At 32.7% G+C, this 24,283-nt stretch overlaps 3 protein-coding genes across 5 annotated transcripts in view; 2 read left to right on the top strand and 1 right to left on the bottom strand.

Annotated features, from left to right (window-relative positions):
* Nucleotides 1–899: 899 nt before the first annotated feature.
* Nucleotides 900–6,603, top strand: tra2 (transformer 2). 2 transcript variants are annotated; one of them, XM_088206104.1, is made up of 8 exons: nucleotides 900–968; nucleotides 1,051–1,196; nucleotides 1,970–2,006; nucleotides 2,077–2,205; nucleotides 2,282–2,457; nucleotides 4,893–4,940; nucleotides 5,006–5,148; nucleotides 6,188–6,603. In XM_088206104.1, exons 1-8 carry the CDS (start codon nucleotides 954–956, stop codon nucleotides 6,211–6,213), a joined length of 720 nt encoding a protein of 239 aa, XP_088062230.1. In that variant the 5' UTR covers nucleotides 900–953; the 3' UTR covers nucleotides 6,214–6,603. The 2 variants fall into 2 exon arrangements, with proteins under 2 accessions (XP_088062230.1, XP_088062229.1); XM_088206103.1 differs by having other exon boundaries at nucleotides 1,784–2,006.
* Nucleotides 6,604–6,690: 87 nt separating this feature from the next.
* HPS4 (Hermansky-Pudlak syndrome 4 protein) lies at nucleotides 6,691–13,412 on the bottom strand. Its single transcript, XM_088206102.1, has 9 exons — nucleotides 13,297–13,412; nucleotides 12,976–13,210; nucleotides 12,675–12,908; nucleotides 12,511–12,605; nucleotides 12,214–12,442; nucleotides 10,425–11,743; nucleotides 8,993–9,173; nucleotides 8,699–8,919; nucleotides 6,691–8,638 (listed from the first exon to the last, which is right to left on the bottom strand). The coding sequence occupies exons 1-9, from the start codon at nucleotides 13,302–13,304 to the stop codon at nucleotides 8,470–8,472; spliced, it is 2,691 nt and encodes an 896-aa protein (XP_088062228.1). The 5' UTR covers nucleotides 13,305–13,412; the 3' UTR covers nucleotides 6,691–8,469.
* A 5,156-nt stretch (nucleotides 13,413–18,568) lies between these two features.
* Cht6 (Chitinase 6) overlaps nucleotides 18,569–24,283 on the top strand; it is a 70,092-nt gene continuing 64,377 nt past the window's right edge. For both annotated transcript variants that reach the window (XM_088181247.1, XM_088181246.1), the window contains exon 1: nucleotides 18,569–18,869. In XM_088181247.1, coding sequence (XP_088037373.1) covers nucleotides 18,831–18,869 — 39 coding nt within the window. In that variant the 5' untranslated portion in view covers nucleotides 18,569–18,830. The remainder of the gene's footprint in view (nucleotides 18,870–24,283) is intronic.

The following is a 24,283-nucleotide window of genomic DNA, read 5'->3' as shown; positions in this document are numbered from 1 at the left end:
ACCGTTTGAGAATGTTCGTAGGTAAATAATCTCGAGACAACTTAGCAGAATTACCTGATTGTAAATTCGCTTACCCAAGTATTAGAGATCGCTTCGCTAAACATTCTGTTGGTCCTACGTCTGCTCTTCTCCCTAACAACATTACGGTTAATCTGCGGCTTTAAGAATCAAAACTATGATATATTAATTTTAGCGTTTAGTACAACTGTCTTTTTTACAGTTTTTTGCCACTAATACAAAGACGATAATTCGCTAATACAATTACATTAGATTAATGTGACGACATTTATGCAAATATATTAATAATAAATACATATTCGTTGGATAAATAATAATTTGGTTGACTTTACATAGCACACAGTATGACAACACTAATATATCTAAAATATGGTTTCGATCGTAAACCACTTGCATTAATATGATAATATTAATTTATATATAATATTGAACACATTCGATTCATTTATACAATAACAAATTAGAGTTCTAAAAATAACAAGTTCGTTGACCTTATATGCATTAAATCTAATACTATACGGGCTCAAAACATTACCTACTAGTAGGTAGTACTTTTCCGGGGAAAACTGATATGTTTTATGTTCATATCAAGTAAATGATGTGGTTGAAAATACAATTTTGTGAGTCTAAAAATAGTCTAATTTGAATACTGTCTGCATTTTGTTTATTAGTTTTTATTATATAATTTGTTGAAATATATAATATTAGTTAAGAATTTTTATCTTATGGTATTGCATTGAAATATTAGTGCCGATATTAAACGTTCATTTGTCATTATATAATAAATATATATATTTAATTTATAAGCTATTTTTAATATTTTATTATTGGCTAAGAAATTAAAACGCGCAATTTATTCGAACGCATTTTTAGCGAGCGGCAACACAGGGTCGCCGCCATAACCGTTCGCTGCCGCCGGGGGACGCCGAGCGAGCATGTCGGACCGTGAGGTGAGTGCGCGTCTTTCGCTGCCGCGCTTTCGGCTCGACTTTGCGACCGAGTCGATTGACCGACGTCTGCGTTTCGTTTCAGTGGAGCTTGCCGCGTAACGGCTCTTGGGCGCACGGCCACGCCGGCAAAGAGGGCAAAGGTTCGAGGGGGCGCAGCCGCAGCCGAAGTATGTCTCGATCGCGATCTCGCTCCAGGAGTCCCGCCAAGCAGCACCGCAAGTACTCCAGGTCCGTATCCGGTCTATCGATGTAACTATCCGTAACTAACGACGCGGACGCCAGATAGTTTTGAAACTTTGTTCCTATAAACGCATTCGAGCGACTTCCGTACAGTTCCGTACAGTTCCATACAATTCCGTACAGTTCTATACAGTTCCGTACAGTCGCGAACGAGATAACTATTGGACTGAAGGAGTGTAAACAAAAGCAGAAACGGCAATGTCCATGGCCGAAAAGCTTACTTCTAGGACCTATCAATAAACTGTCTTTCTATTACTATTATTACTATTTTTGAGTAAATGTCGAGAAGCAAGTTACAAATCGGAGTAGCTCTCGAGGAGATGGTGAGAATGTGTTCAGTCACCAACTGGAGATTACTATTTGAGCTTTATTAGCCAACATTTTAAACATGTTATTGTCGTATTGAAGGTGATATTTTTAGTCTTTTGGAAGCGATGAAAGATTTGTAGCTCGCTGACATTGGCTCGTACGTAGGGAAGCGTATGAAAGTCTTCCGCTTGTTGTCTTTATACGTATCGATAAATCAACATAAAGATACTCAGTTCCTAATCGTATGACCCGTACGCCCATTTCAGAACTCCTAGTCCAGCTAATAGTTACAAAGGGTATCGCAGCGGCGATAAACGTAATCGTTATCGTTCGCGCAGTCGTTCACAGTCAGCAGGGGGGGGCCGTAGGGCCGGAAAACGCGCTCGTTACTCCCGCAGCCGCTCCGGCTCCTATGGATCAGGAGGTTATCGTGGCCGCTCTCATTCCCACAGCCCAATGTCGAGTCGGCGAAGACACGTCGGAGACAGAGTACGTATAAATTCAACAACGTTACCGTCATAATCTTTCGTTCAAACGACTAATAAAAATATCTCTATAGGACAATCCTACTCTATCGAGGTGCCTAGGAGTTTTCGGCTTGAGTTTGTACACCACCGAGCAGCAGATTACGCAGATATTTGGAAAATACGGACCTGTCGAACGAGTGCAAGTAGTCATCGACGCCAAGGTACGCCACGCCGTGTTCCGTCGTCTATAACTACTACTACTACTACTACTACGTTTAATTAAACCTTACGTTTTAGACCGGACGATCGAGAGGCTTTTGCTTTGTATATTTCGAAGACAATGCAGACGCAAAAATAGCAAAAGAGCAATGTACGGGGATGGAAATAGACGGCAGGAGGATAAGAGTCGATTATTCCATCACGCAGAGAGCGCACACGCCTACGCCAGGAATATACATGGGAAAACCGACGGTGTATGTATTGTGTTTGTTTTGTTGTATGGACGTTTTCGAGGGTTTCCGACGTGTAACTATACTTTTTACGACATTCATAATTTAAGATGTTTTATGCGAGTCTTGAAAACCGTCGGTATATTAAAATCGGATCAATTTAGAAGAGGATGTTCCAATTGAAGTTCTCTTAAAGGCATTTCCGAACATTTAAAATGGTCGCTTTCTTCCAAGATTGGTGATATTTTTAGTCAAAAACAAACAAATCAAAGATCTTATTTGAAAAACAACTATTCACACAAAACATGCTAATTGCTTTCTAAATGTGTATCTTAGATCATACATACATGAAGGTATTTAGGGTGGTTTAATAGTTTTTGCTATGGTAAGTAACAATAATGGATTTCGGAAGTCTTTGGTGTTCCGAAATGATTTCACCTATGTTTTTATTTGGTAAAGCACTTTTTATTGATGGTCGTTTTAGACTGGGCCCTAAAAGCAGTTGTAATTTTATGCTCATATTCATTTCAAAAATAACATAAGTTTCACCTTTTGCGATTGGAGAATTTCATCATACAGTCGGCAAACAATTCTAAAGCAATTTTTCGCATTTTAGTCGTTTTAAAAAAAATCGTATTTTTGATGTTATTTTAATCATTCTTTTTGTAATACATTAAGAACTATATGTAGTACGTATAGGTTCTGGTTTAAAAACATATTTTTAACATAAAAAAAGATCAATAGATAAATAGAAAAAATAAAACAAAACATTATTTCACGATAAAAACTTTTTTTATTGAATATTATTCACTTAATGCTTAATCGAGAAGACATTTTTTTTTGCCACGTGAGGTGTGATGACGGGCTGTTTCACGAGAATTACTCGCTACACAGAAATACAACAAAAAAAATCTTTTGAACTAAAAGGAATTAAAAAACAATAATTGTTTAAATGTTTCGACTTGTACTAGTACATATGATCAAGATCAAATTATTTCTTCAGTGGTTTTTCATCTGTAGGTCGAATGAAATCGAAATTAAATCATAAAATTAGTTACTTTTTTTTATTTTTCGACTTTTATATGATTTTAACGAAACATATTTTCTATTTGGCTTCATTGTTTGCTGATTTTCTTATAATATGTACTATATAAAAAAATAATATAAAAAACAACCATAAACTTTTTGCATGAAAAATATAATTTATCTATAATCATCTAACGCAGGGGCTCCCAACCTTTTTGTATCCTAGAGCACATTTTACAATATCGGTAGGGCGGCGGGCACCACCTGACTCGTAAAAGATTCTTTTTTTGCCACTTACAGGAGCTATAATCTGAAAAAGTCGGCGATCTCGGCCGATTTTAGTTGTAGCTTCGGTTCGGACAACTTTGAGAGTGTAGTAGAAGCTAAACAAATAATTAAAAATAATTAAAAATTTTAATTAGTGTTTGTGAAAAAAATTCTAACGTATGAAATTTAGTCAAGAGGTATCATATACACCCCAAACTGACAATGTCTTTGAGAAACAAAAATAGTTTTCGTCAAGTTCTACACCAATAACCATTTGTTATTTAAAATTACGTTTTATAAACGACATTGTCCCCATACTTAAAATAACACCAATATATGCTAAAAAGTTACTTCTTTGCACATCAAGCCACGAGTGCCAAATGGATCCTCTGGTTAATCGCATTTTTTTTGGTTACTTCGCATATAAATTGTTTGTTTTTCACAATATGATCAACCAATTCCTCAGTGAAGAACAAATTGAAAAAAAATCTATGGGGTCTTTTATATGTGATGGAATTTGTGTCCGATCACAATGGGTTAAGTGTAAAAAATGGTGGTTTTCAAATAAGGTCTTTGATTGTATTAGGTGTACTAATAAATTTTAGCCTTTATTTTCATGATGTATAAAATAAATTTAATCTTGTCATTATCGAGTATTCGCTTACTATTATAACTTTCTATGAATATCCGGTTTTACCGTTAACGTGGACCATTGCCAGAGTTTACACATGTTTAGGTTTGTCGTGCATTAGCCACATTTAATGGCCAGTGGCAATATTACACAAAAAAATAGTCGCTCAGTTGCTATCCAATGCCATTTACTCTCAGTTCTTACCCAATATAAAATAAATTTATTAGCTGTTTTGCAAGATCATCTTAGTAACATTGTACCTCATTAGCATTTAATTTTCAAACGTGGCCCTTTGAGTAACAAACATAGTATCGAATTTGCAATACTGTTCGGCTATTGTGTTCATTGCTGGTTTGTGAGGATATGTTAATCATTCCGTCACGTCATATTATTAACACTTAAAAACTGCAAATAAGGCAAATTAATTTGTACATCTAAAATAATATTTGTATTGTTAGTCTTTTCTTGTGTATTATAATATACGAATAATTGTAATCAAAGCTACGTGATTTATGCAATAATTATATTTTTTCAGTTTAAGAGATAACAGTGGATACCGTGACGAAAGACGAAGAGAAAGAGAGTAAGTTTTGAAATATTTTTGCTATATGCAACTTTTATGTTATTTTCTAATGAATATTTTTTTAGTACCTATTATGGAGGACGAGGTGGCGGAAGTTACGGAGGCCGCGAATATAGATCATCAAGACGCACGCCATCTCCTTACTACCGGATGCGAGGAGGGCACCGTTCACGTTACGAACGATCGAGATCGCGTTCATATTCACCCCGTAAGTCAGGAAAACCTAGATAAATAATATACTACTAGCTTTCGTCCAAAAATAATTCAAAGTAATGTGAATATGATTTTTTTGCTTTATGTTTATTTGTGTTCAAATTCGAAATTTATCCCAAAGGTATTTTTGTTTTTTATTAATTTGATATATTGCGAAAGTATTTACTGACTTTTGGGAGACTTGGGTAGTACAATTGATTATAATTTTATTCTAGCAACTTTCCATTAACGGTACCAGGTAATTGTGTACAAATTTATCGTAAAAATATGTTTACGATCCAATATCTTTATTAAGTTTCAGTGGACGGTTATTCATGACAATCTTGATTTATAATTATTGTGACAGATAGATAGTTTGGTCTTATAAACATCTTTGTGACCGTGCCTTGAATTTGTTGTAATAGTGTTCGTCTTTATTTTTCTCACGATTCGACTTGCAGAATGTTTCCTTGCGTTTTAGTCACAATCGCTCGGTTTCATTTCTTCGAGCGGTTTGCGTATGTGCCGTTTTAAGCGTTAATAAGTTAAAAAGGATGAGAAATGAGTTTGCACCTATAATGTTTGGTTTACAGGTCGTTATTAACGATGGCAGATTGTCGTGCCTTCTATTGGGATGCATTGTTAGGCACTAATGGATTTCGATTGCTTTATTCCTTATGAATGAATTATGTTAAGATTTATGTTACACGTTTTGTATTTACAAAAGTTGTAGATAGCGACGCTCACTCCTGTTAAATACTGTATTTTTAAATCATACGGAGCGTGCGCAATTTGATGGCATCTCGATACATTCTAAATCGGGAATCTCAAACGTGAGTAATTTTAGTTTTAGTTTATGATCATAAATCATCTTTTTGTTATGTAGTTCGTTCGTTTGGGATTCCCGTACTGTAAAATTTCTTATTGTTGATACATTGATGTCAAATCAATTTATTGAGGGAAATACCCTTTTGTTCTATAATAATGTAAGTTAAATTGGAAAATAAAGAAAAAATAACACACTGGTCTAATATTAATTTTCTTTGTTTGGAAAGGTATTGAAACAAGAAAATACGGATGAAGTTTTTCAAGTATGATTGTTTGTCTGAAAACGGTGTATAAGAAGTTTAAAATGTAAATTGAAGCATCACGAAGCGCAAAGAATATGATCGTTTTAGCTGAGGCAAGAGGTTTGCTGTAGATTGACCGAACGCCAATGTATCAAGAAAGATCGCATCACAAGACAGAAAAAATCAAGAAAGAAGTTGCATTTTTTTTGGCTGGGGATCATATTCTTTTTGGTTCACTGTCGAAGACGCGATGTGTTCAATGTGATTTTTCTTTTCTCTTCATTTTTTTGGTTATTATTTTATTTTAGCATCGACGTATAATCATTTCAGTATATAGGATGAAGTAGCATAATGTTCATTGACGTCAGAAATAAATTAAATTTTATTACGGTCGACACTCAGTGGTTAGTTTTATTTGTAGATTAACCCTCCAATACTCCAAAAAATAAATAACTCCAATATCCCACAACCGACAATAAAACGCATACTAGCATAACATGATTTTATTACATAGATAAAATGTATAAAATTATTATCAAACAAAAATAACATAATGTCCAAATAGTAAATCGTGTTCTTTTTGGCAAAATAGTGTTGATTTAAAATATTTTCATAAAAATACTTTGGCACAAATAATTGTATTGATTCTAATATCAGGACAGTTTTAATACTTATTCTTTTTGGCACCAGTTGTTTCAACAAATAATAAGCCAAATGAAATAAAATGGACGGAAAAAATAAACATTAACACTAATTAATTAAAAATACTCACACCTAATCGTACGTATATATTGAGTGATAATATATATTTTCAAGTATTCAGTAAATGAATCAGTCGAATAGGAACGTTATCGACTACCTATCACCGGACGAGCAACTTAATCTTATTTGCTTTTGTTTATAAAGCTTGTTATTAAACAATTATATTTCAAGTCTTCTAAAAATGGAATGACTAACGTTTACATAATAATGGCAAGATACTAACATTGAACACTACAAAAATATTTCACAGTGAACCTACGTACATGACTAAACAACTACATAGTTCTCGAGTATTCATACTTTTGTAACTTCACATTCTAAAAACTATCTGCGTTAAGAGGTATAAAGAGCAAAGGCAGCTCTTTCCAAGCTTCATTTTTAAGAGAGAAGTCATCATTAATAATAGAAAAACTGCATTATTAAATAGTGCTCTTATCAAAGTGATATTTCTCCTATTTGTAAATGGCATGAATTGTTAAAAATATAATGAGTAACTAAAGAATGTATGTATATGGTGATAAGACAATGTTTGCGTTAATGTGAGCAACGATTAGTATAATTATTATTGGATATAAGAGGGCGAGTCAAATGAAAACATGAAAAGTGCGGGAGAAGTTCAATAGGCTCCATTATCTTGTAAATTGATAGCAGTATCAAATATAGTTTGGAATATGAATTAGGCATGCGACCTGAAACTGCAGCAGTAATGTGTGCTGAAGTGCAGCACTTTTGTCATTCAGAGGATGATGATATTAAAGTTCATTATAGCAGATTAAAGCATTTTGAAGAAAAATTGTCGAGTAACAGTGAACAAATTAGCCTCACATTTTGAATCGTAGATTAGTACATCATATTCAGAGAGTGAGAAAGATTAGGATGAAAGAGGATGGTAACATCGATCTGCAATTGACACAAAACTATGACTTGATATGAAGATCTGCATTTAAGATTGCCTTGAACATATCTGCTTGATTTGTCTCCAGTGATTTTAAGATAGATAAGAGGTTCATCAGATGGTGCACATTGAACATAATTTTTTTTTTAGATATAGCCATGCACTTTTCAAGCGTTGAAAAACTTACTTTGAACACTATCATAGTTATGTTCCTTTTTAAATATCCTGTTTTCATTCCACTTACCCTCGCATTTTAATGTGAAAATTCAAATAGTATCTATTTATCAAAGAAAGCATTATTTTAAAAGTCAAATCCAAATTTTATCCAACTTCGCACTTAAAATTATCGGTTCTTTGGAACTAGTCTATTTCTTCAGTACTACTGTAGTTAACATATTCATGTTAGAACTATTTTTTGAGATCTTGTTAAAATTTGCTGCCTTTTCTTTTATAACCCTCTTATCAATTTCTATAAAATTGTCCTAACGTAACGTATTTTTGACTAGTTTTTATGACACATTGCGAATTTCATAGCTGCTTTTGATTCAAAAACGTGTTTTTAACACTCGCTTAAAAAATATAAATAAAACGGAATGTATATTTCAATCTTTTAAAATATCGTTATGGAATGATCTCGCTGCAGTCTCCTTTTGCTCTTGAGGGGCGCTGTTCCCATCAGATCCGCCTGAGTCGGCAGACCCGGCTGTTTGCTCCCGTTCTCCTGGTAGTACGTTTCCGAGCCTCCGCAACTAGTGCCGTACACGAGGCTATCTTCGCTCCTGGGATGGAAATGTGTGAACAAATGACATGCGATAAGAAATGAGATGATTAGTTTCTACCTTATAATGAATTCGGTCAGTGCGGTATCGCCTTTGAAATTATTGTGGATGTAGCCCATGGTGGCTACGTCGAGGGAGGCCCATGCGCCGCCTTTCTTCACCGTCCCCCATTGCGGATCGAGCGATAAGAAACTATATGATTCGCTCGATTCGTCGCCAGAAGGCAAGGGCTCCATGCATAATTGTTCTACTGAGCCCAAGCATTTTAGATTGATGTCCCACTGTGAAGTCAAATTAAATATTTTGTTTATATACGATTTACATAAAGTTAATAATGTGTAGAAAGATATTAACCAAATTTTGGATAATTTGAGGGTCATCAGCTGCTTCTTCTTCGAGGATGAGCATCATTGACATGTTTTGAAGACCGCTAACATATAAAACACATTTAGTGCAGTCAATACGGTAGCTGGTGATGTTTGTGTCTTCATCACTGTCGCTGTCATCAGATATTGGAGTTTCAATGGTCTTTTTACTGAAAAAGATTGATAATTAATAATGAAAAATTATATTTTTAAAGGAAATTAAAAAAGTAGTTGAAAAATTCTAGTACTGAAAATGTAGAAAGTAACCCCCCCCTCTTGAATTTGGCCAGAAAAATGCACGTCATTTAATGAAACATTATGAAATCAGAATATAAAAAACGACCACTGACTAACTTTTGTCCCACCTCTCCTGAAAAGCGCTAAAATGACATCCCTGATTCTAAGTCAGAAATTCTCAGGTTATCCCTCAAAGAAAATCTAAAAAAACCAGTTTCAAATCTATTCCGAAAACATTTTTTAAAATGTCATTTTAGTGAAATCATATCGGAATACTTTTTCACCAGTAGATATGTATTTTTACCCGTGAAAATATAATTTATCTGGTAGGTGCTGGTAAAAATATATGATTTCACGTAGTAATATATACATATATACTACCGGTCAAAAGTTTAAGATGTTCATAGTCACGAATCCACCTTTATTATTAAAACTATTAAAAATATTGTTTCCCAATTAAAGAATAGACTATTTTCTACATTATCCATAATAATAATATGGCATATTTTTTTTACTGCCCTTTCTTATTCTACGCAAAGGGTCATAAAAGGGCTAAGCGTGACTAATCCGGTCCAGCTGTTAAATATGCGATGGTGAGAGTTTAACAACTCTTTTAATTTTTTATCCATGCACATTAATTTACGTGTATTCTAAACTATACAAATCACAACCTGGAAAAAAATTATTCCTTTTTTTTTCATTTAGTTTCAGTTTATTGAACTTACTTGGACTGTTTACACATGTTGGTTTTGTGAGCGTTAAAAATAAAAATCTTGCTATAATGGGGCGGAAAAATAATTTGATTACAGAAAAAAGAACTGCAATAAATTGTCATTCTTGCGCTGCTGCAGTGGAAACGCTCGGTAACAAGCGTTCCCACTGCATAAACCCAGCATGACTTGTAATTTTTTTTCTTAGCATAATAATTTATCACGAGAAAGAAAAAAGTTTCAAGTGGCACTAGCGTTGTTATCGAATCGAGCGACAAAATGCTCGCACGGCATTAAAAAGGTTAAAGAAATACCACTGTCAACTTTTGCCCCTCCCTGAAAAAATCTTAAATATATAATAATAAACCCTGGCTAATAACTTGGAGATATCTACGATACTACTATCCTAATAAACATAAACAAAAATGCTTTCTAACTAGCTAAAATTAAAAGTGTTTGCTATTATATAAATACCTTTTCTCTTCTTTTGGAAACGTGACATTTTTCTCAATACACGGAGTGCTCAGAGCAAAATCTTTGAACTCCATCGGAGTTATTCCTCTACTGCTGTATCCGCTAGACTTTTCAGAGAACGCAAGATGACTCAACTTCTCCATCAATGGCGTTAGTTGAACTCCAGACAGTTTCTTTCTATGCGTGTCAAACAAAGAACTGGAACTTTGACTATCCAAATCGGATGTATTTTTATCGCCTCCTAATGATTTCAAAGGCAGCGTGAGCGACTTTCTTCGCGACTGATCTGACTTCTCGATCTTATCCATTTCTATCTTTGTCAATTTGTTGATCGAAACGTCATGAGATTTTCTTCTCATCGGAGAAGAGTTCACGCTGGTGGAGTCGAATCCTTCGAAATCTTTAGATATTTTACTATCGACGGATACTTGTTTGTCATTGAACATATCTTTAGGTTTCAAAGGCGGTTTTTCTGGGTACTGCTGGCAGAGGTATTCGTCGAATAGATATTTAGAAATAGGTACTCCGTCGTTTCGGAACACGGGATAAGACGGATCTGTGATTGTGACGCTACTTTTTTCATCGTCAAACTCTTCGATTGGCGATTCGTCAGCGTTGAGACTCATAGATTTACCGTGTCTACCGTATCGCATCGTAGAAAACTGTGAAATCAATTTAAATCCACTGTTTATGTCGCTCAAGCTGTTGCTCTGTTTGATTTTTTCGGTTGGCGCTGCAATGAAATGTTCGTTGGACGTTTTTATGTCCTTTAATGAGTTGTTAAACATTTCTTCCTTTAAGACGTCGTCTGTTAACCGTCTCACTCTTACTGGCATGTCTTGCAAAGCTATCTCTGCGACCGGAACGGACGAATTAGATTCATCGTCTATAGTAGATGCTGTAAAGTTGAGAGCTTCGCTCAAGAATTTATCATCGGAAGTTCTACATATCGACATCATGTTTCCGTGTAATCGTTTGAATTCTAACAACGGAGTAGAACAGACGCTCGTCTGGCCCATAAAAGCAGGCTCCGGTTGGGGTACCATAATGTTATTGTCCTCATCGATCGATTTAGACACAGAGTGTTTGAAACTTAGTGCTAGTTTGTTCGGACGAACACGAGGTTTATTGCTGAACGGCACCACGTCAGGTATGTTCGGTTTCAAGTCTTTGCTTTCTTTGGCTACTTTTATGCCGGATGGAGAAGAGGTTGGAGACGGACTTGTCGTTATGTCTTCTTCTGGAACAGCAGTGAATAGCAGAGATTTGTCTCTCTTCATCGAATTAAGTATAGGTTCTTTCGACATTAACCTATTTATCTAAATAAATTATAAAAAAAAGTAGTTTTATTAATAATTTTGTCACATAAAATATATATTTAAATAGGTAGTTCTTAAATTATAAGTCAACAAATATATTCATATTATATGAGGAAGATGAGTGTGTTTATATAAATTTTATCATTGTTATTTATTTTGGCTTATTCATATTTATATAAATCAAACAATTGATAAATGTCTATCACTGAAATTAAAATCAATAATTGATAAGAAAGACTGATAAATACTTAAAGAAATAAGATTTTAAGAAAGAGATAGAGAAAATATGTATTTATAAGACTGAGAAGAAGCTAACAATTATTTAGTGGGCTCCTAAATTTCCTGAATCTTGATTAAATTATTACAGCACAAATTAGTATTGAAGGTTAGTAGTAGTCTATTATACTGATAAAGAATAGGACCAGCAATAAAATGTTAAGGAGCGACTAAAACAACAATGAATAACATACTTTTTGAGTCTTGATTTTCTCAAAGTCATTTACATGCCAAGAATGCATTTTTTCAGCATCTTTACGAAGAATTGAAAAATATCTTTTTCTAATATATATTGCGAGCAGTTGAACTCCGATTGGTAAATCGTATTCGGTATCCACAAATTCTCCTGGCGATTTGATACGATAAGGATCTACCATTGCCAGACGAGACGTCAATCGAGGACTTAACTGAGTTGCTACTATCCTAAAAATAAAAATAAATAATTATATAAACAAGTTATTGATTGCTAAATAAATAAAAAAGATACTAACTTATTATTGAATAATATTGTACCGCCCAAAACGCCTTTGTTTGTTTGGCAATGTTGTAAAATTTGCATTGCTTCTAAAAATATATTGGTAGCACTCTACAACATCAGAAAAAGTAATTATCAATAAATCTTAATAACGTTAATGGCAATATACAATTAATAAACCTTTGGCAAATCAAGTAATGGCACGCTTTGAAACATATAACCGCCGAACTGCAACACGGGTAAGTACGTCTCAAACATCTGATACAATTTTTCCGAAAAGCGAGGATTATTTTCACCGGGGAATTGAGCAGCAACAGTTTGAAGGTCGCAATGGTAAGTCTTAATAAACGAGGTGAGCATTTCTGATCTGTTTTTAAGCATCCAGTCTGGAATATTCCTATCGCTTCCGATTGCCTATTAAGTTCACATAAAGAAACAGTATAATTTACAGTATTAAATGATATGCAATGCAGATAAATACCAAAACAAATCGGCCGTATTCTTGTATAACAAACTTTCCACTATGCAGTGTTAATATCTTTGGTATTGTAAACATTGCTTTCAAACAGTGGGTCACTCCCATCAATTGACCACATAAAGCTATCCGTTGCGAGTCTGAAACCCATCCAGGATGAAAATATAAAACTGCATCAGCAGGATCGTCAGCTTCAGCCATACAACGGAGAGTGTCGTAAACAAACACGATCATCATTTCCCTGATGTACAAAGAAAAACAATTCCAATAAGATTCTATATTAGGTTTTTTCATTGACGAAAATTACAATTATGCTAAATTACTTACTTTGCCATCTTTGTGTTAATTTTGGTGCAGCAGTCTTATTGAAAAATAATATAAAAATGTGTATTTTAATCTTATTAGTCCATTGATGCTGTCATTTTGACAGACGATCACAATGTGAAGCTATTGAGATTTTGGTCTTAACATGTAAATTATTGACCATGATTAATATACGTTTGTCTATGATTATGTAAATACCATTTTATTTACTGTATTGTTATCAATGTTATAATATAAACAAACATAAATAAATAATTATATATTTGTATTTAGAGATAATCTATAATTGATTTTTAAAATTATGGGAATCTAAAAAGCAACATGGAACACGATAGGTTATATTATTCAATAAAAGTATCTTTCAAAGAAAATGTTGAATGCTAAAAATAGTGTACCTTTGCTTATCTCAGCAGTAATTTTAACCAGAAAAGGAAAAATAATAAAAAAAAAATAAAATACCCGGACATTTTTACATTAATGAGAAACCCGCACTGAAAAATACCAAGGTTTCTTATAGTATAGATACTAATAAGTCAAAAGAAGACTATATATTTGGGAGAATCTATTCTAATAAATCGCCAGTAGATTTGTAGCTAGCAAAAGATTCACGCGAGTGAATGCAGGGCGTCTATGATTAGGCCTGATCACGATATAATAATTAGTGATAATAAAGTAAATATTTGCCATATGATTTAATCCATCCGATGCTAGCCATGATCTGAGACTAGTCATCAAATATAAAATTAAATAATTTACAATAATACTGATAAATTAAATTTTATTAACCGCTGTGATGATTTTGTTAATAATTTGCCAGTAATAAGAATTTAAACGCTAACACTTTTAATAAAGTGTTAGCGTTTAATTTAATTAAAATGTCACATTAAAAAATCAGTCTTATCTCAGAGAACGAAGTCAGATAGTTATTTCGTGCTACCAGCAACATTTAGCAATATTGGTGCCTCAGCGTCCATATGTTAATATATTTTTATTTTCAACTTCAGATGGAGTCTGTCTATTCTATGGTATCGCGGCACCATTCACCACGTAACGCAACACTCTGTTCTTGACTTTCTAGATGTATTCAGTAATTATTTTTATCACACGTCTTCATAACTTCATAACATATATCTAGATATGTTTTAGAATTTATTGGTGTACACTGATGATTCAGTATGTCTTCCGACAAGCTAGTATAATTCTCCAAAGCATTAATTTTATTATTTACGTTTAATTTTCACGTGTTCATTTCATCGCAACTTAGCGTCTAATGTTGTACTGAAGTATTTTGAAATATTGGCTTATCCTCAAATATTAATTTGAAGCTCTAAACGACCTAGTAATAATTAATAAAAATCTTAGTTATTACCATATCACTTATTTTGTGTACTTAGTATTGTGTAAGGTACAATTTTTGTCGGTATGCTGCTCTTAACTGCTTTGTGCCTCTACGGAAAAATCACATCAAAAGCAGGTACGTAGACTAAGCTTTTTCTAGGAGGGGGAGGGCAAAAATTGGCTAGTTAGTGTTCATTTTTATAATATTACGATTTCATTAAATGACATGCATTTTTTTGCCAATTTTAAAGGGGGAGGGGGATTTATCATACCTGCTCACCCCAAACGACATAATATTACTTTAAAAATCGTTAAACTTTTTAAATTTTATAAAATATTCATAACACAATTCTGTGCGAATTACTGATCAGTAATGGCGTCAAAAGGAAAATGCTTAATTTATTATTACATACTTTTTGATCAGGGACATTATTCAGCTTTTTCAAATCACCAGAATAAAGATCAGCTGCGATTGAATTAATTGAGCGAAATTGGTGAAACATTTTAAATACATAATTTTATCGAATTTATAGTACAATAGTTAAAAATGTTTGTAACGAATTTGATATACATAGAGATCAGATCGGTATCGGAGTTTGTCTCGTGCGGATTTTCATATAAATTAAATAGTTATAAATAAATTAACCGCGATCAAATTATTGAAATAATTAAAATAAAATCTTTGCGTCTTAAATAAACAAATACAAAAATTAACTTCACAAAATTTACGACGTACATCTATTTATGATATAACCGTTGAGCTATAACATATGGTGGATCTTTCTAACATTCTGTTTCGTTCAACGAACGAATTCTGCGAATTTCGGTCATAGTAGACACTTCGATAAACAATCTATTTAGAAGTGTCTCGCATTTCAAAACAAAATAAAGGTTGACGTGCTCTGATTTTTAGTAATATTGACGAACACAAATCTATTAGTTTTTTAATATTTTTAACAAATCTTGCACAAATGATTTCAACGCAACGATTTTGGGTAGTTCCGGTAAGTTAGGACGTTTTGATAATTAACTGCTATTTTTTAAACAAAATGCCGAATCTAAATATAAAATATAATATTTGTATGTTTTACTAATTTATGTTAAGTGGGAGAATGTGGCCGCGTAGCGCAAATTCTTTGGATAATTTATTTGTAAATCGCTGATGCTTTTTTATTGCTTTGACATTTGCCGAAACATACAAAATGAATAATATATGTCTTAAAATATAATTTGTTTGTAGTAATTTATTATATATGTATATGTTATTTTTAGTAAAACTTTCATTATATCTACCAATCTAAGTTTAATAATATACAGTGGTATATGTTGTCAGGAATTAAATATTATAGTGCTCTATTTCGTTCGCTGTTAAACATAGTTCCGCTACTAACACCAATATATGTAATGTCATTAGTGAATAATAATATCCATAAGGGTAATTCAGAGTTTTAGGCATATATTCACTTTTTAGTATTTTATTTGCTTCATATATAGGAAAGACCTTCATTAAAAATGCATGCTAATTAATTTGCTGCCACGTACGGGTTTATATATTCAAACCCATTACGTTTTAATGCATTTTTTGACAACTTCAATAAAAAATAACCGACATTCGAAGGTCGACTGTAATCAAGAATGTTGATACAGGTTGAAGCCGGACAACCTTCGAAGAACATCAATATTATATATACTTGGAGGCTTGTCTACGAGCTTACCGACAACTTGAAAACGATCCTTTCACCTGCAAATACTCAGTGTAATCGAAATGCACATACTACACATATAGATACACACACTTAGAATCCGCAAAATGTGAAATAAGACAACATTTCCTGAGGCATAGCAAATATTTACGCAAGGGCAATGTAGAATTAAGAGTGGGATTAAAATATTTGCGTATAAAAAACTTTCTAGTGCCCAGCTGAGTCGTTTGTTTTACAATTTCTTAATGATGACATAATGCGTAAATAAGCATTTGAATAAGCAAATTAATATTATTATTTTTATAACTAATTAATCTCTAGATGCGTGTTATGTTTTGTATTATTCAATAAAATAGGACGAAGCACATTCGCAATGATTCATTGGAGCGCAAAATCACAAGAAATATACTATTTTACTTCCTATAAATTGCGAGTATCTATACATAATATCTAAGTGTTTTATATTTTTATATTATATTTCTTTAAATTACACGTTAGGTAACATATTTACGCATATTTAACTTCAATTCGATTTTCCTCGATATTATAAGAAACAGTTTATTTTTACATTTACATTCAATTTATAACTGATTGATTCCAATAAATTTTCTTTGAATTAAAGAAACGTACAAATAGTATTTCGAAATGTTAGATTTATTCTGCGGTCGTTCCGAGTGCGTGTACGCGTATTACTTTATATACAATTGTCGTATATGACTTTTAATTCTCAGGTGTGGTAAATTATAAATTTTTATATGTAATTTATTAGTGTACAGATAATTAGATTTGTGTTACGAAAAAGTATTATAATAAAACCAGTAAGTAGGTAATAGCATACTGTATTTTTTAAACAATGTTAACAATAGCTATTAAAATGCTGAACTGTGGTGAACCTAATAGTTAAAACCAGACATGCAAATAAATTGCAATTAAAACCGCTCGGTCTTGTACGTTTTAATTTCCCACTTATTTATAATCAAATCAGTGTTTATACCAAATCAAAAAGAGATACGTATTAAATTAGATTTTTCGGTTGGTTTTTAATAACAGTTTTATTAAATCATTTTAAAATTACAATGAATTTAAAAAGAACTTCATCTTATTCTTAAATTGAGTTATCAAACAATTTTCCCATCAGTTTATTTCACTTGCTTTTTAGTTTGAAAGTATTTTAATTAATAGTTTTAAATTAAATCTCAATACATATTAGCAATATATGTTATGGAAATTAAAAAGGTAAAATAATATCATATGTATTTTTATAAATTTATCGCGTAATTTAATTATTATATTATGAGATATATTCGAATAGTAAAGATTAAAGACAAGTAAATATAAAAAACAATTTTTACACGGTTGCCAACATTGCTTTTTATGCTTCAGCCGCAACAACACCATGCTTGTATTGTGTGTTTAAAATGATCGTGTATTTTTTCTCGTCAAGTACGAGGATCTTTCTGTGATACGCTTTCTCTGTGCGAGAGAATAAACTGTTGTTGTGCCATTCATTTAAAACAGGAAAATGTGACATCATGATCAAGCCATCTGGTAACACTGACATATCCGTTCAAAATTGAAAAAATAATAGTTATGATAACCGATTATTCATGTGCTCAAAACTGAACTGTGTGAAACGTTTACAAAAATATTAGGCTAATAGAAGCTCTGCTCGCGTTGGGTGCTGACAAATAGAGTTGGCGTAAGATGTCGTTGTATTCAAGAAAATCGGTCAGACTCAGTAAATGCATTATGATATTTAATATTATCATGTTAAAAAATATATTAAGGGATGTTTTAAACAGAGACGTCATTTCAGCTCTTTCCATGGGGGGGGGGGGGAATGGAAAAAAATATTTTGAAAAATACTTAAATCATGTATTTTTACGATATACTAATAAAAATAAAAATAATATCACATTGAAAAGGTTAGATATAAACTCAAGGGGAGAATAAAAGTGGCGGGTGATTTTCAACTTAAAAATAATTTAGGGCGTAAAACAAAATAAATTATTTATTTTAACACTTTGACAAAATAAATATCACATTTAAATATGGCAAATCATTCAATAATAAGTTTTAGGGTGGAAGCTCTCGGTCATCCTAATCAAATACTTAAAGAGCTAAAATTGCCCAATGCCTGGATATTACACATTTTCGTGGCTCGTAATATTAGATGACTCGTCCCACAAAGGAGCAACCATTTGTGTGCTTGGGTAGAAAGCGTTTTTCGGTTCAGTACAAGCCGAGTCGCGAGCGCGCCAACAACCGTTTAGCTCCGTGCGCCGTATCGAGGGTCATGCTCGCGTGAAACGCCGCTTCAGACCTGAAAGTTGTTTTTCCGCACCGGACGGACAGCTAGCGCGTAAACGCGCATTCGCCACCCTGCGACAACGAACAGTGCCGACTTAATTTTTTTCGGGAGCAGTGCTGAATTGTGTGCGATACGTAATGTTTTTATAGTTTTTCTCGCATCGTGGACGCGAGAACTCAACAAAAATGTTACAATTTCGAAGGCGGTTCGACAAAATGAAAATTGTAAGTATATATTTAATTGTTATTTCTACGTATTTATTACTTAATCTACAAATAATTTATGTTGTAAGATCATATTGAAATTTTATGTATTGTAGATGATATATATATTTTTTCTTATTATGTATACATATATGTAATAAAAATTTAAATATCAAGGGGTAACTCTTATTTTAACATGATTAAAAACATGGAAAACTCAAATTTTAATCATTTTTAAATGTAGGTCATATATGTAAAAAATGTGTTAATTAAAAACGCATTGGAAGAATGTCAGGCCCGTAATGCACACACATGCGTCTAATAGGAACGTGAAAAAGTTGCGAGTTACATAAAACGAGTTTTCACTTTCGATAGCCGCAACTAGTTTGGCCGCGCGCCGCTCATAATAAAATATCGAGAGATGAGAAAACTCTCAAGAACCTTCTGATAGTAATTTTGGTTTATGTAATTGATTATTACAAAATATTTGGTCGTCCGGCTGGAAATGTATGTCGCTGTTCAAGTTTGACCGTCTTTGTCATTTTTATCGCGAGGCTTGTTGCCGAAATTGTTGACTAAGTCTATGGGAAAATACACACAATGAAAATAGTACAAACTGCGTAACTATAATATGCTTCTAGGGTTATTGAATAAGTCAATATTTTTAACCACTTAAATTTATATGGGTAAACAAGTTGAAGTGCATAAAATGTAAATAAATATAAATGGCTTTTTTGCTGCTGCATTTTATTCATGTTTTTGTCAAAATCTGGATTTTTCGCACATTAAAATTGTAGGAAAATAGATTCATAATCTATATATGTATATAAAATATTTTGCTGTCCAGCGGTAAAACAATCAATAAAACTATTCTAACAACATCTCCAGATTCAACAGATTCTAACAGCATATCCAGACAATTTCTTCAACCATAGAGGAAGTTATAAGTGCAATACGACCTCTTTAAGTAAAGTACAAATTAAGAGATTGCCTCCTTAAATTCTCCGATGGTAAAGAGGTAACTTCTTGAAAGCATTCATTATATCATACTTTTGCAAATAATGCATTTCCTGAAATACTATCTCAATTTTAGGAAAGCATAGTTAATTTTTTGTTAAATTTCGGCTGTGCGAACAAATAATTAGAAAAATAACCGAAAATTACGCGCTACACGGTTAAGTATATTAAAAAATAACAGCGGCCAAAAGTGATTTGTGTATTTTAGAGTAAAATGGTGACTTGTTAGTGAAAAGTATATATTTTACACTGCTTTTTTTAAAATGAAAAATCGCTTTTAAAAATATATATTTTCAATTACTTGACTTTATCTTCCCTCTTTTCAACACGTCCCTATTTGAATTCCTGAAATTATAATAGACATATAAATATTTTATGATGTCGGTCCTTGAAAAAAATTGTGATCCGCAACATGAGAAAGTCTAAGCTGCCATGTAACTTTAACGTATTCTTACGAAAATATATACATAAAAAAAGATAAAATTATATTAATCTTAAACAATAAATTACGTTTTCTATGATAAATTTAAGCTAAAAATGACATCCCAATAAAAAAACATATCAAAATGGTGGACTTAATGATGCATTACTAAAATATTTTAAGTAAAAGTAGAATTTTAAACGTCAAATAGGATTGTAGGTCACCTATGTAGGTTTTTATTAGCTACTAAATTGTACAAATTACGTGACAACGATTTATTTAAATTATTGGCCGTACTTCTGGAGAGAAGTTCACAGATAGTGCTGGATGGCCAAAATATCAGCTGTTCGGCTCGCGTTCCAAAAGGGTTGATCTTAGCTCGGTTCTTGCTGTGGTGGATGCTCTTTGCGGACGTCCAGGGGTTCTGCGACAGGATGAAGTTCCAGGCAGGCGTCTCGTAAGTCTTCGCTGGCGTAGGGTGGACTTCAGTGAGGCTGCTTGCTCCCGTGCCGATGGCAAGAGTGATGTGTCTTTGTCTGGAAACTCCAACCCCTTATATAGTAGACTTCCGTCAATATTATTGCGCAATATCGTCCTGTTTCCCACGGTTTTTGGTCCTCACGCAAGTGTAATTTTTCTCACGATCGTCTCCCTTGCAAGGTGCAATATTCGTCATCCTGGATTTTATTATAAAATAATCCGTGACATATTAAAATTAAGATGTCGTTTCCCTTTTTGCGTGGGATTGTCGGTTTCGAACTAGTTTGTTTATTTTTAATCCAGGAAGACGTAAAATGTTATTGCTCTGTTTGCAGATTCCCCTAATTTTGGTCGCGCTTGATTAGTACATCCGCGACGCGTCGGCGAGGGGTTGATTCGATATGGGAAGCTATTTTATTCTTCGATTCCATATCTGTATGTGACCGTAAATATGTGGTCCCCACAGGATTAAAACGTGATTTAATTTATTCCAGAATTTAATGAAAAATATACATAATAAAAGATCTTTTTTATCAAATTTCTTTAAGGCACATTTTGTGGTACAACTATTATTATTATAACCAAAAACATATAAATAATTTTATATTTTAAATACAATATATAATATTAAATCAGACAGTGTGTAGTTTGTGACTAAAAATCGTGGTTTTGTAAAAACAGTGGTAGTTATTTAGAAAATTAATTATTGATTTTTTATGCATATTTTATTAAATATAGATAAATAACGAAAATAACTTTAATCCCTATTTGATTTGTCACTTGCTGTCGCTCCTATTTCGTTATATATTTGTTTTAATATAAATATTTTATAATAAAATCATAAGCTGTCAAATAGAGACCATCGCCTGCCGAAAACGGCCTCGATTGGCGGAAAACCGCTGAAACATTCTCGCAAGAAAGCTAAGCGGAGCCTTGGATTCATCATTCAGATATGCGAAGAATCTACGAAAGCAAGTCATGACACAAATATAAAGGATTAGACATCATTCACCAGAAGAATTATAAAGTCACGAACAAGGATGTGGCTATTTTACAATCTAGGTACATTAATAGCATCAATTCGAAAGTATCTGCATAAATCAAAACCAAAGGTCCAATCTATTGGGCAATGAGAATACGCGGAAGTTCCAAGAATTATATAAATAAAAAAATATACATATAAATGTGACCAAAAATACCGAACCGTGTTTGTGTGTCAATAGTGTTTGTATAATATTCGAGATGAGCTAATCGTCGATAAATTTCTTGTCTTTTTGCATAATCAAAAAACTCTTAGACGACACCTGTTTGAGAAAAATGTAGTCGGCCTTCTGAAATATTATGTAAGAAAAAAACAATCATCTACAATTTAGGAAAATCTAGTCGTAAAATACGACATTCTTGAAGGCGATCCTATTGTAAAACATTAATTGTAAACTGCATAACTCAATAGGCACGATCTTTTCATTCGTATCTCTAATTCGTGATGCTGTATCTTTTATTTACTCTGCCGCTCAAATCGCGTTAGTTTTTTTATACATCTATTTACAGTACGGACATGCAATTTTTGAACGAATTAGAAATTTTTCTCAAGACATGCTTTCACTGTTACTGTTGCATCTGATATGCCTCTGGTCGGTTTGATTTGCGGTTTTGGGCGTCAATTTGTGAACGATATAAAATAAAAAAGAGAGATTTGGAATGTTCAATGACAATTCGATAACACGTGTTTTTTTCAATTGACAATAGGATTAGTTCCTCTACTCCTACGAAGCCTAAACTAAATTAACGATTCGCTCATCCTACGCTGAGAATTAAGTATATATTCAATGCTTTTTTAATTTGGCCAACGCGCATTCATTCGCGTCTAGGTTTTGCAACTGCTCGATAATATAAAATATGCAACGTATATGGTTGCATATTTAATTTAAATAGAACAAGATCTTAATTAGATTTAATTGTACATTCGATAGTAATCGACCAAATTAACGGTTATAAAAAATGATAAAAATATGAAATCGTCAAAAACCTTGCATTAATAGAAACGAATCGACGTTTTCCTAAAACCGTGTAATTGTGATTGAAAAAATAGAAATTTTCATATAGTACCGAGGACGGTTTAATTGGCCCAAAACATTCTATTGGCCATTGTGAAGTTAAATCGCGACCATTGTATTGTAATTGTCAATTTAATTGATTGTGTTTTTTTTATTTTATATTTTCACATACGCACGAATTTAAAGTGTGCGTTGTGTTGATTTTTTTATCGTTGGCGGTCATCGTTTGTTTGTTTTTGCTCTTAATTGCGAGAATGCTAAATGTCGGTCATTATTGACATATTTTTAAATGGCGACTGTCAAAGGAAAACTCGGTCGGAAATGCTCTCGATTTTCACGTGCATTTTTTATTTATTTAGTGTTGCAATAGTGATAAATGATCATAGGTGCAAATTAACTGTTTTTATAGAAAGTTAAAGGTACAATTAGCCATTAATAAAAATAATAGTTTTTCCGTAAATATAATATAATATTTACAGAAAAAAAATAAAAATCATTTTAATCCATTAATTCAAAATCTTTAATAATAAAGTTTGAAATATTTTGGCAAACGGATGGTGAAGGGCAATAGGTACAATAGTCTCCCTGTCGAGGTTCACCAAAATATTGTACCATAGTGCCGCCAAGTTTTGGCGATAATGAAGGAAAAAATAAATATATAGATAAGCCCTAACACTATTTTATTAACTAAATAAAATAAGTTATTATTATAATGTTCTTTTTTTAATAAAAATTAAATGAATAGAAAAATAGTTAACCTGGTTAATAACGTCAAGTCAAGGACCTGGCGTAAGAAATAATACACTATATAAACATCTGTAATCTTGACAACCGATATACAAATATTTTTATTTGGAAAGCAACAGCAATAACTGTATGTGTTTTCGTTCAAGACGACCTTGCTTTTGCAAAATCCCAAGAAATAGAAACGGATTGAGAATATTTAGCACCGTATTGTATCCAGGCGGGGTGCGCTTAGACGGGCGTTACGAGTTTTTTTGTCGAGAAAGTCGCTTGACGCGTTTCTTTTTCAAAATACAATTCAAAAAAATATTTGTAAAAGTAAAAAAATCGCGTGGGGCTCTTTAAGGCGCGGGACCCACGGCGGATGCCCCAACGCCGGACCTGATCACAACAGTAAGTTTGTACATATTTTAAAAAATGGCAATGTTTAATTAGTCGCGAAACTGCAGTAAGCCGCGCAGCGTGAAAATATCCATATTTTAATATTTACCCATAAATTTCTAATTTATTTACATAGTGCGTGAAATTTGGGCGTTTTTACTGCAAAACAATAATATTTTTCTAAAATTTTTTTTTTTTATACACTAAACAAGTTTAATCAAATCATACCTACATATAAAACATGAATAGAATATAAAAATACTTTAATATTATAATTTATTTCTTAATGCACGAAGGTATTTCTTTATTCCATTGAGGAAACCCGCTATATTTTT

Source organism: Plectrocnemia conspersa, unplaced genomic scaffold (assembly GCF_051122295.1).
Source record: "Plectrocnemia conspersa isolate PC_06_02 unplaced genomic scaffold, ASM5112229v1 ptg000002l, whole genome shotgun sequence".
Taxonomy (NCBI): Eukaryota; Metazoa; Arthropoda; class Insecta; order Trichoptera; family Polycentropodidae; genus Plectrocnemia; species Plectrocnemia conspersa.
The sequence above is the reverse complement of the archived record's forward strand: the minus strand, read 5'-3'. Positions and strand labels throughout refer to the sequence as shown.